Here is a 12,482-nt window from a genome sequence, read left to right as displayed (position 1 = left end):
GCAGTTCTTTTAGGCTGGAACGGATAAAATCATTGGCTGCTCTGTAAGAGGAAGGGTAATTGAAAATGCTGTGGGTTTGGGAAGTAAGGGAGCAATTCTCAATTTGTTAATTGACATCTGCTTGCAGAGCTTCTTACTTTAGGGAAATAGCATTGTTTGGCATTTATTTACAGCTGTTGCCATGTGTCAGAGGTGAGTGTCGCTGCTCCCCTGTTGTGGCACTGTGTGTTTGTCCAGGGCTGCAGCTAAATCCCAGCTCAGACTGTAGCTTTTGGGCTTTGTGTTCACAGTTGGATGTCTTCTCTGGATTTACAGTTGCATTGCAAGGGCTGTGACAATTAGAGCTTTGTCTGTTTTAAAACCCCAGCCCTTCTGCCCGGTACCTGCTGGTCACCTACAAAATCCCAAAGGACCTTTAGAGCTCTGTGCTTTTTGGCAGCTTTTCCTCAGCTCCTCACAGCACCTAATTAGCGCTGATTACGATTTTACATCTTCATCTGTCCTCAAGTCTGTTATCTTTTTTTTTTTATTTATTTATGTTTTAGGGAAACCTAACACATAACAATGTCTGTTTATCATCTGTGTTTGTAAGTGAGGATGGGCACTGGAAGCTGGGAGGAATGGAAACAGTCTGTAACTTCAATGAAGCCACCCCAGAGGTAAGAGCCAAGCAAAGCACACCCTCTGACACCCGGGAGAGGGCTCCTGGCCTGCTGACGCTGGCCATCTATGGGTGTGAAGGCCCAACTCCTTCCAGTTACTTGAATTTACTGGGAAGTGTGTTGGCTCACTTCTAGCTCTGACCTGAATCTTTTCTCTGAGGACACTGTAACTATAAACCTTGATGTTTACACAAATAATTCCCCGTTAGCCAAAAAGCAGCTACTTTTCTAAGGGAGACTGCTGGCTGCAGGGTAGGTTAAGAAATCCTCTGGACTGATTTAAAAACAAACAAACAAAGCTTTAGTGTGAAGCAGGAAGATCCAGGCTGGAATGAATCAATAAGAAGAAGAATTTAAATGACTCTCTAGCTTTTGCTGCTGGCATCTTCATTGCTTGTTATGGGTCTTGGCAGAAGGATTCCTGGGTTGATTTCTGCTGCATGCTGTGCAGAGTCATTGCTGCAGCCTGGCACTTGTTGTAAATGTATATTGCCTTTTCTCCCAGAGGATCCACTGATCCTTCACAAACTGTGTTGGGTGTCCCTGGCATGTATCACCTGTCAGAAGGGATCGGGCAGACACACAACTGGTGTCTGTGGTGGTGCACAGCAATGCACAGAGCACGGCAGTAAAGCCTGACTGCTGAAGCTCATGAAATCCTTTCCCCCTCCGGATGGATCATGGGGGACGACAGGACTGAGGACTAAAGGGATGAGGTGGCTGTGATGCCCTGAAGTTCCTTTCTGTCAGCTTGGTGCTTCACACCGGGTCCATTTGCGCTTCCCCTCTGGGCAGAGCGAAGCACAGCCTGTCCTGGGTGCCAGCTTGAGGGGCAGAGGCAGAGCCCTGGCCCCTGGGGAGAGCCTGCTCCTGCTGCAGGACACCGGGAAGCGACCGAGGCAGCTCATGTCTCCCCTCTTCTCCTTCCAGTTCCTCTGCCATGTCAGGTCGGTACGAGACCAGTCGTGCATCCCTTGTGAGGAGATGGTGAGTAACATGACTTGCTGGAGGAACAGATAAAAGTGTGACATTGGAGAAATAGTTTCCATTTGCATGTTTCATGCCTGAATGGGAGGAAGTGACTGTTGGGTGGCACTTGAGGTTGGCTCTCTTCCCTTTTCTCCCCCCTTCACTCCCGTCCCTGCTTTGGATACGGTGTTGGGCACAGGGAAGGGAAACTCAGACTGGGGAGTGATGGGACAGTGGGTTGTCTTAAAATTTTTCAAATGCTTTGTGTTGCAGGGTTAATGCTTCTAAATCACCAAAGCTTTGCAAAAATGACAGAGAACGTGCTGAGATTGCGGGGGCTGCTGTGGTCACAGGGTTGTGTGGCTCTCACATGCAACAGCCTTTTGCTTTTTCCACTTGTTAGTCACCTCCTACCTATTAAGCATCCTACGAGTTGATGATCTGAAAGGAGCACTCGCTTTTGCTCTAATTAACACCTGTTTCCCTAGAAATGCTGAAGGTTATTGACTTGCAACTGCTGCCTGCATTCACGGGGGAATTGTGTCATCGTGATGTACTTGCTTCTGTGGGTTATAAATTCCCTGGTGGAGGTTTTTTTAGCATAATATTCTACTTGTAGAGTACTGAGTGGAGCTTTGGTGCTATAAAAGGAATTGCAGAGTGTTTATGGCAGGGGAGGTGGGAATAGAGATTCATGGAAACTACCAAGTACTTAATAAACTCCTGCTTTGCTGATCTTTTGGGGGCTTTTTTTCAGTCTGCAGATTTCAAAATTCTGCCCAGCAGCTGTGGGCACGCGAGAGATGCCTACGCCTTTGGAACAATGGTTGAAAATCTCCTGACGGTCCTAAATGATCAGGGTGAGGAATGACACCTTTATTTTGCTATTGACCAGCCTCTAGCTTCTGCCTTGCCTGTGTCAGCTGAGCCACTTGCCTTGTGCTGCAGCTGGCAGATGTGCTGCAGGTCCAGTGGCCAGCATTTTCCTTCCTGTTTGTGAGGTTAAAATACAGGCTTCATTCATACATGCTCCTATATTCCCCTCTGCATGGTCAGATGTGGCTGGAGGTCACCAGCCTGCCTAACACGAGCACTCCCACAACTGCTCTGTGGCATCAGAGGTTCGATTGGGCTCTGCCCCACCAGCTGCTTCATCAAGGGTTAGGGACGTGGGCGCCTGGATGTTGTGTACAAAGCAGAGCAAGAGCTGCTGCCCTCTACCAGAGAAGAAGCAGGAAGCTTCTTGGAGGACAGCAGCACTCCTTGGTGCCCCAATAGCCAAGCAGCTCAGGGAGAGAAACGGAAATGCTTTTTTCCCTTCCTTTAGGGACATATATGAGCAATTTTTCTATCAAATAGAGCTAAAGATAAGTTTTTTGGGAGGGTGGAGGGCCCCTGAACATAGCTTGTTCAGTGTGGAGAGAAATCTAACTGCAGCTGCTCTGGCTTTCAGTTTCAGCAGATATTCTCTCCAGCTTTCAGCAAACCTTGCACTGTACGCTGCTGAATCCAGATCCAAAGTGTCGTCCGCCACTGTCCAGCCTTTTGTCTCATGAGTTCTTCAGGTAAGGAGAGGAATATCCTGCCCCTCTTGGTATGTCTTGGTACCGCTTATCTCTGTGTTGCAGGTGTGTTAATTTTGTGAAGGTGTGTTATTTATTGAATGGGAAGAGCTGACTTAGCCCCTGCCTCTTACAGGAATCTCGACAAAGAGACTCCTTACATCAAGAAAGCATTGTCAGCCTTCCAAAGGAGGTGCTGAGCCAGCAGGAGTGGTGACAGACGTGTGTCCCTGAGTCACACACAGTCAGTTGGATCACCCTGAGCTCACGGGAGGTGGTGGGACATGATCTAGAAAATAAAATCACTAGTGATACCACTGGAGCAAAGCAGGCTCTGAGATAATCCACACAGAGCTGTGCCTGCCGTCACCCGAGTGCTGCTCTGGGCTGTGGTGACAGCGTGGGGTGGCGCTTCTGCTCATTGCCCCGGGTCACAGGTGGCTGATGCCACCTTTCCCAGGTCTCTCTGTGAGCTGCTGGCTTCAAAGTGCTTTCAGGTAACTGGTCACACCCCCGTGCTGGTGCTCTTGGCTCACCCGTATCTGACTTGTATCCACCTGACTAGTTCTCTCTGGTAAATGAAGGACGGGGATTTGCAGTCCCTTAGTTGTGGGTGGTTTAAGCATCGATAAGGATCGTGCTTGGCAGCCTGGTTTTCTGTGCTTAGGAATGATTTTCTGGAAGTTGTGAATTTTCTGAAGACCTTGACACTAAAGTCTGAGGAGGAAAAAACAGAATTTTTCAAGTAAGTGAAGGAACTATCATCTGGAAGCTTCTTATTTCAGAAATACTTCTGCTGAATGGGATCGTGGGGGGACCTGGGAAGGCTGGTGGCCAGAGAGGTGCTTCCTCAGGTGCCAGATTTTGATTGCTGGGGTAGAACATGGTTTGCTCTGTAATATTTTGGGTATTCCAGCCAAATCAGTGATCGCACTTCATGGGAGGTGCCAGCTCTGAGACAGTTTGATGGCACTGGTGCTTCTAGATGTGCTCATGGTGGGCTGTGGTGAGGGTGTGGGCTCTTACAGGACGTGTCTCTGGCTTCGTGTGATCTGTGCCTGAAAGCCTCGGGCAGGAGCAGAGCCTTGTCCTTCGAGGTTCGTGTGCACGCAGAGTGAGAGGCTGCGATGGGACTTTGTCTCTAGGAGATGAGACAGACACAAAAAGAGGGGAGAGCAACTTGAAGGGAGATAGTTGTAAATGACAGAAGGCTGCCTTGATACTAATCTCTCTCTCCTGGAACGCAGATTTCTGCTGGACAGGGTGGCTGGCTTGTCAGAGGAGCTGATAGCGTCACGGCTGGTGCCTCTTCTGCTCAATCAGCTTGTGTTTGCAGAACCTGTAGCTGTCAAGAGTTTTCTTCCTCATCTGCTGGGTCCGAAGAAAGGTGACCTTTAAATACTTTCTCTCTTCACAATTATTACTGACAAGTTTGGAATGAATTCAGAGTGGTTGTTCCCTTGATCAAGGGAATGGTGGTGTTTATTTAACCAGAACAAATACTGCAACATAGAGAACTGGAAAGGACAGTTACCTGTGCTTCCCCCTTTGCCGTACGTACCGCTGCTCCCTTGATCCCAGGAGGAGAATGAGGAATTGCCTGGGCTCTTTCCCAGGTTTACGTGTTGCGCCAGCCTTTCCCAGTGGCTCGCTGCGTATCCCTCTTCTCACCTTTCCCCCACCCTGCCTGCACTTTTTCCTGCCACTGCACTCCTTCTCCTGTAAGAGTGCTCAGCCTCTTCCCCCTCCTTCTGTAAGGGCTGCTCAGCACGCCTTGCTGGATCCCCAGCCACCTCTCTCCCTGCTCTCTGCCTCCCTCTTAAAGCTTTTCTTAAATGGCTACTGGTGTTTCAGCCAAGCAGTACCTGTCTTGTGACTGTTGTTCAGAGGCACTGCCATCGAGCGATGGCCACTGGCACTGCTGCCTCTCCTCCCTCCCTTCTCTGACATCCCAGGCAAGCTGTGTTGGCAGCTGACAGAGAATCAGACCTGGTAGTGGGGTGTCACTGCAGATCTGGGCTGTGATGGTTTCTCAGTGAGCAGCTTTTGGGTGAGCTGTCGCCTTTTCCCCATCTTCACCTCTCTTCCCTAGAGCAAACCGGAGAAAGCCAGACCAGCTGCCTCCTGTCACCAGCCCTGTTCCAGACACACGTCATTCCTGTGCTGCTGAAGCTGTTTGAGGTTCACGAGGAGCACGTTCGAATGGTGTTGCTGTCTCACATTCACGCCTACGCAGAACTGTTCTCTCGGGAGGAGTTGAAAAACATCATATTGCCACAGGTTAAGGACAGCAAAACAATACGTGGTATATCCTAGAATTTAGGATTTCTACTGCTTGGGTTGGTTCTTAGCTTAAAGTTCAGATCCCGTAGTGCTGGCCCCAGACAGACAGTTTACAGCCTCCTTTCTACACAAGCCCTGAGCCTTACACCCCCCCTGACCCGGAGCACTGGTTTTGTTAAACCCGATGCCCTCTGTCACACACACAGTGTGATGATACCTGTGGGCCTTGACTGGCAGCCTCGCACCGAGAGGCTGTGTTTGTGTTTGTGTTTCACACCACAGCTGCCAAGAACAGAGGGGTGACGGGTCTAAGCTCAGGCTGCCTTGGCGTTAGGGTCCGGCACTCAGCAGGCACGGGAACCCCAACCAGAAGGCTGACTTCATGCTACGGAGTAATGCCCAGTATCTACTGAGAGCTGTGGGGGATCACAGGAATGAAATATGCTGTAAATATAACATTTAAAGGGGAAAGAAGTGAAAAAAGCAGAATTTTCTGTTCTTGGTAATGTTATCGTGTTCTTGGTGTAGGTATTGCTGGGCCTTCGAGATACCAGTGACTCCATCGTTGCGATAACGCTGCACAGCTTGGCGGTTCTCGTCTCCCTGCTTGGACCTGAAGTTGTCGTAGGTGGAGAAAGAACGAAGATTTTCAAAAGCTCTGCACCAAGTTTCATGAAAACTGCTGATCTCTCCCCAGAAGGTAAATTAATTGCATGGTCAGAGTGCGCTCGGGATTCTTGCCCATTCTATCCAAGCAACAGAGGCAGAATTTTGTGGATGATTCATCAGTTGCTGTTGACAGGTTAATTGAAAGAAAGCCAGTTTGCAGCTAAACTTCAATGGTAAATGAGGTGCTGTTTGCAGATACAGAACTGGTATCAGACAAAGAGTTAGAGAAAGTTATTTTGACAGGCTGAGAGAGTTGGGGCTGTTCAGCCTGGAGAAGAGAAGGCTCCAGGGAGATCTTATAGCGGCCTCCCAGTACCTGAAGGGCCTACAAGAAAGCTGGGGAGGGACTTTTCATAAGGGCAACTAATGACAAAACAAGGGGAAATGGGTTTAAACTGAAAGAGGGGAGGTTTAGATGAGATATTAGGAAGAAGTTCTTCACTGTGAGGATGGTCAGACACTGGAACAGGTTGCCCAAGGAAGTTGTAGATGCCCCCTCCCTGGAAGTGTTGAAGGCCAGGCTGGATGAGGCTTTGAGCAACCTGGTCTAGTGGAAGGTGTCCCTGCTGATGGCAGGGGGGTTGGAACTGGATGATCTTTAAGGTCCCTTCCAATCCAAACCAGTCTGTGATTCTATGATTTTAAATGTAGGAAATATATGAAAAAAAAATTAAATCTCTTCTTCATTTAAGAATCTCTGTAAGTAAAGGAGACTGTTAAGTGTTTGGGTTTGTCTTTGGTGTTAAAACCGTCCTTCTGAAGGACTTGTGTACTTACCCAGACAGTTGTTCAGTATTCCCTTCGTCCTTCATGTTTGTAAAAAAAAGTTTTAAAGTTTTAAAAGAGTTAAAAAATCGCATCCTCTTCCCCCAATTTTTATTCATAGATTGGAAAAGGAATACGAACTTCCCTATTCTCTCAGCTCTCAGGAGGCTTTTCAGCTAATGAAGACAGTAGTCCCTGCACCTGCTAGATAACTTGGAACCAAGTGTACTAAGGGAAAGCTTTTCTGGATATCCAAACTAAGAATGCTTATAACTGGAGGGGAAAATCAGCATTTGTTCTACTTTAGATATATAGGTACCAAATGAAATGCGTGGTAGAGATCAATTTAAATGTTTTCTTCCTGATTCTGTGTGTACTGACAGCTGCCACCTTTATTAAAATCTGTGGATGGCTCATGGCATTATTTTTCATTATTTTAGCAGACTATAGGAAATGCAAACCTTGCCTTGTATGCTAAAACCAGGTTTATTTTTCAGAACATATTTAAAATCAGACCTGATTTAACTATTGACAAACAACATAAAAAAACCACCTTTGTCCTCAACAGTGAGTGACAACCTGCAAAAAGCAGTACTGGAGGCTGAAGATGCGAGGCTTCAAAAGCTGTTTGCTTAAGCCCCTAAAAGGATGTACCTTCCATCAGGGGCGCTTTGGGGAGGGGGTGGGTTCTGTGTGTTAATTGCAGGCGTTTCCAGCACTGTGCTGGTCAGGCCTGGCCTGGGAATGAGCCACGTGGGAGCAGATGCAGTGCTGGCATGAGCCCTGCTGTTCTGGGCTGGTGGCAACAGGGCCTCACACAGCCGAGGCCGGTGCTGGTGAATCACCACCACTATGACTTCCCAAAGCCAAACTGGAACGAGGCGCTTGCCAAGCTGTCCTCACTGGCCCAGCGAAACCAACCTGCCTTGTGCAGCTTCAAAGTGTGGCCGCTGGTGTCTGCCACCCCACCCCAGCTCGGGTGTGGGAGGAGGGAGCGTCACGCAGCCTTCAGGGCAGATAGAGACTCTTGCTCCTGTCAGCTGCTTTGCTCCTGTCCAAGCATCAGAGGGTTTGTGCAGTCGCCTGAGTTTGCTTCTGCTGGGAATTGCTGTGACTATCGGCGCTGTGCTTTGGTGTGAGGCAGGTAACGGGGAAATTGTGGTGCCGTGCTGGGGTTTTGGATCCAGCCAGGTGGCAGACAGCAGTTTTTAAGCATCTGTTCTGATCACAACCGGTTTTATTCACTGTATATTTCTTGAAAGACCATATCAGCAGAAACTGGCCATTTACAGTTGCCTAAACTTTGTACTGGCAAGAGCTGCAGCTGGCAGGAACCGAGGAGTTGTGTGTTCTGTACAGAGCAGAGGTGCAGCTGTCGGATCACTGCGCCAGTCTTCGTTCACTATTGCTTGACAGTGTTGTAAATAAGAACCTGCCAGTGCTGTGGGCAGCTTCCACTACGACTGACACTGTTACCTTGGGGACTTGGTGTCCTTTCTTTTCTCTTATCCCTGCAGACTCCCCCAGTCATGTCATAAGCAATCAGAGAAATCAAACCTCTCGGCCCTTGAAGAACAATTCTAGCGTGTTCCCCATCTCTGGAAATGTACCTATCAAAAAGCTTTCTCTGCGACAAGACAATCCACTGGCTTTAAAGACAGGTAAAACTTTGCCCTAGCTCTTCCTTTTTAGAAATCAAGTGGCCTACAACTGAAATCGTGCTTGAAAAGACGTTAATTTTCCCCATAAGCTGATCTGAGGGAGATACAGTGAACCAAGGGAGGTGACAGTGAAGGAACAAGTGTGACCCTTGACCTCTAGGAAATAGTTATTTGGGAATCTGATACACACAGACACTGGCCAGCCGGCTGGTCTTCTATTTCTCTTCCCTTATGGCAGGTTCTCCTGTGCTTGTTCCCCCCCCCCCCCACAGCCTGGCAGATAGACAGGCTGTATTTATAGGTCAGCTTATTCTCTGACCTCAGAAGCTGCCTCAGTTTAGTTTCGTGGCCTTTTTTCAGTCACCTAATGCTTATCAGCAGTCAGCTTTTATTGCTGCAGGGCTTGGAGGTGAATATCCCTCCTCTGCAAGCAGGAAGGTGGCTGTGCTTTCCAATATGAGAGGAGCTTGGCATGGAAGCCTCTTTCCAATCGGCATTACTGGCTTATTTCCGTGCCAGGTACAAGGAGTTTTAGGCACAACTCTGTCTCTACACTCACTCTCTTGAAATGAGTAAGTAACACCTTTGTCTTCCACAGGTGAGCAAGACAGTCGGTCCCCCCTGAATGGAATTCCTGGAAGCATTAATATGCTGGGGAGCAGCAGGAGCTCTTTGACTACCTCCGAAAAGGCAGCAGAGGAGTGGCCAGACTGGAGTGAGCCAGAGGAGATGGACACTGAGAAAACTGTGAACATTCAAATTCAGCCCCGAGAGCCGCGGGGCAGCGTGGGACCTTATTTTGCTGAACATGATGTAGATGAGAAGCCTTGGGATGACTTTGAGCCCAGCAGCCCAAGTCCTGAACTGTCCTCAGGAAACTGCCTCACTGTGACACAAGCTGATGCAGTGGAAATGCCGAGGCCTCCGCCAGGTACCCATCAACTCAGCAAAGAATTGGGAAGCCTCAGACTGAGTCCCCCCACAAAGTCCTGCTCTGGGAACAGCTGGAGCAATGACAAGTGGGACCACCAGGAACAACTGGGAGAAACTGTGCTGCCAAAAACCACCTTTCAGGAGAGGCTGAAGTCTTCATTGGAGTCTGGCCTAGGAGAAGAATTCACAATCAAAGTGAAGAGGAAACCCGTGCGAGACCCTGAGCTGGACTGGTTTGCTGACATGATCCCAGACATTAAACCTTCTTCAGCTATCTTCATTTTACCTGAAGCGAGGACAGAAGCAGTTGTTCCCAGTCGCTCTGGTGCAGTATCCAGCAGAGAAGGTGCCTCCCAGGATGTGCTGTTTTCATCCAAATTCGCAGCAGCCGATGCCAGTGAGGTAAGAGGCTCTAGGCAGCGGGGTTAAACGACTGCAGACTTGAGAGGATCCTCAAGTCCCTACCTAGCACACCACGCTGCTGTAGCACCAGCTGGCTCCTTAATCAGGTGGTGGATACCTGAGGGAGTATCAGCGGCGTACGACTGTACAGTTGAGTCTTTACCTGTGAATACAAGATGCTGAGCTCTGAATGATGCATCTTACCAGGCACCAGGTAATTCAGTGGGCAGCGACTGCAGCAGCCAGAGAACTGTGTTAAGAAACAGCGAGGGAATTAACTTGTACACTACTAAAGGCACTGACTACGGAGTTTTAACTCCTGCTTTTAATTTGTGCTGCTGTATCCTAGATGCAAGGACCCCACATGAGGTTAGGGAGAAGTCTGGGTTTGTCAGACAGGTCAAACCAGGCTGGATCCTCCCTGAACAGGCACGGCCCCAAGCACAAATAGAACAGGGCTTTCAAGCACAGAGGATGCTCAGGACTCTGTTGTTCCTGGTTCTTCTAGGAAAACCTAATAGCATTGTAAATAAACGACCAGGAAACCAGAACCTCTGGAGTACAGAGTAAAACTTTTTGGGTGCCTTGTTTTCATGAAGGAATAGCTGAGATATTTCTCCATTTCAGAGGACCAGGGACTTACAGAACTGCCTTTTTAAGTAAGCAGGTAAATCCCTCTTGCCCCATCAGAGACTGCAGCTCTTTCCTAGCGGGGGAGGTAGCACTCCCAACCCTGCTACCTGAACACATAACTGCCTTAGGGAATAGGTGTTGATTTCAAGTTGTTTTGCTACTTCAGCCTCAAGAGAGGCACCACAGGGGGAGCAGGGAGCATGGGGAGAGGAGCCTCGGATGTAAACTGAAGTTGTTTGTTTATGACACTTGAAAATGGCACACTTGATTTTTAAGAAGTACAGTCATTATATCAACCCTGTTTTGGGGGGGAGTTGCTCACTGTAGTGCAGTCAGTGCTGTGTCAGTGGACTGGTGAGATCAAAGTCATAGTGTTAGAATATAGCAGGACAACAGCTGTTTCCTAGGGGGAAAGAAATCATGTATTTTATAGCATCCTGCTCTTAATGGAAGGTGGTTTTGGTATAAACAGTTCTTGCATTAATTTTAGGAAAAAAAATACAAGACTCTCCCTGTTATTTTGCTCTTTGTCTTTAAGATGTTTCCTTTTGTAGTTAGAAGTTCTTTAAGACAGAAAGCTGTGAATACTGGCACTTCATTTTTGGTCTTAGGAGGGGCTTTCAGCATTCTGAATGTCTTGCTGTGCCATGGCAAGCCCCATAGGCTACTGCCTGGCTCCTGGGGCTGGGCCGAGTACAGCAGTACAGTACACGTGCCTTAATGCTGCTAATTTTACATGATTCTAGGCTGAAGCTGCAGGCTGGGGTGAAGAAGAGGAGTTGAACTGGGAAGATGATACTAACTGGTAATGGGACTGAAAGAGACAAAAGGCAATTTACGGTGCGTTGGATTCTGCTAGAGAAGTTGCTGCTTCCCCAATACAATGGATAAGTACCTCAAGCACTGGTTTTGCCAGAAGGCAGGCACTTGCTGCAGCAGCCAGCAAGATGGTGTGGGGCCTGGTCTCTCACAATGGATGCTCCTTTCCAGTCTGTGCCAAAAACTGCAGGGGTGAGGCCTGCACTCGAGCAATATGCCCAGCTGTGGTGGGGGCCGCTGCTACCGGAGGGAGGAACAGCGTGAGGGGTGTGTTGGTGCTGACGTGCTGCTGCAGGGCCCAGAGTGGTGTAAGCGATTGTTCCAGAACTCATCCTTGCTCAGAAAAACTGATGACAATAAATGAAAGTCACACCGAGTTCCTTGGTTAATGTGCCTTTTTCTTTTTTCCCTTTTTCAGAAAAGTAATGCCCTTAGAAACAGCTCCTTTTAACTTTTTAGCTATGAGATGATTTTAAGATGAATGTACAGTTTACTCAACTTATTTATTTCTGTTTATATAGTTCTGTCAGTGGATGGCACAAGAGGTGGTAGGAACCGTGCAGTGAAGGACCGCTGAACACAAACTGCTTCAGCACCACATTCTTTCTGCTCTTAACGGTGACCAGTAAAGATTATTTTTAAAAGATGGAGTGGAACCAGCAGCAGAGGTATGTTCAGAGAACAGTATAGAGCCTTAAATTGTTATTCTTGAGTGTATTTTAAAATTAAGATAAAAACACGTACTGCCTGGTCACCTGTACATGACAGGAACAAAGGTAACTGTTACTTTTACAACAGATTCAAACATCTTCGTATTCAAAATACAATCTGGTGCAATGTTTTATCATATGGTAGCTTAGAAGAACAAGCTATACATTGGCAACATACAGAACAACAGCTCAGATGCACAACAGTATCCATTAAAATACATCAGTCCTTCCAGCCAGTTCCTGTGGAAGATGGGCCAAACCTCAGTTCGTTTTGGCACGTTAACCGAGACCCAGCAGCACAGCAGAGCATCGCCCTGGGTCACGGTTTTTTCTGCTCCAGCAATCATGGTACAAAGGCAGCTCTTCCCTCAGAACAGGGAGCTGAGCTGTGTTACTGTCTCTGAAAGCAGCTGA

At 48.1% G+C, this 12,482-nt stretch overlaps 1 protein-coding gene across 1 annotated transcript in view; it reads left to right on the top strand.

Annotated features, from left to right (window-relative positions):
• Window positions 1–12,004, top strand: part of SCYL3 (SCY1 like pseudokinase 3) — a 13,042-nt gene extending 1,038 nt beyond the window's left edge. The window contains exons 3-13 of the mRNA XM_010172495.2: window positions 546–659; window positions 1,593–1,649; window positions 2,389–2,491; window positions 3,085–3,196; window positions 3,861–3,938; window positions 4,441–4,580; window positions 5,286–5,473; window positions 6,005–6,176; window positions 8,428–8,571; window positions 9,170–9,906; window positions 11,286–12,004. Coding sequence (XP_010170797.1) covers window positions 546–659; window positions 1,593–1,649; window positions 2,389–2,491; window positions 3,085–3,196; window positions 3,861–3,938; window positions 4,441–4,580; window positions 5,286–5,473; window positions 6,005–6,176; window positions 8,428–8,571; window positions 9,170–9,906; window positions 11,286–11,348 — 1,908 coding nt within the window. The 3' untranslated portion in view covers window positions 11,349–12,004. The remainder of the gene's footprint in view (window positions 1–545; window positions 660–1,592; window positions 1,650–2,388; window positions 2,492–3,084; window positions 3,197–3,860; window positions 3,939–4,440; window positions 4,581–5,285; window positions 5,474–6,004; window positions 6,177–8,427; window positions 8,572–9,169; window positions 9,907–11,285) is intronic.
• Window positions 12,005–12,482: the final 478 nt, after the last annotated feature.

This window comes from Antrostomus carolinensis, unplaced genomic scaffold (genome assembly GCF_000700745.2).
Source record: "Antrostomus carolinensis isolate BGI_N321 unplaced genomic scaffold, ASM70074v2 scaffold3527, whole genome shotgun sequence".
Lineage (NCBI taxonomy): Eukaryota > Metazoa > Chordata > Aves > Caprimulgiformes > Caprimulgidae > Antrostomus > Antrostomus carolinensis.
This window is presented reverse-complemented; position numbering and strand designations above follow the sequence as displayed.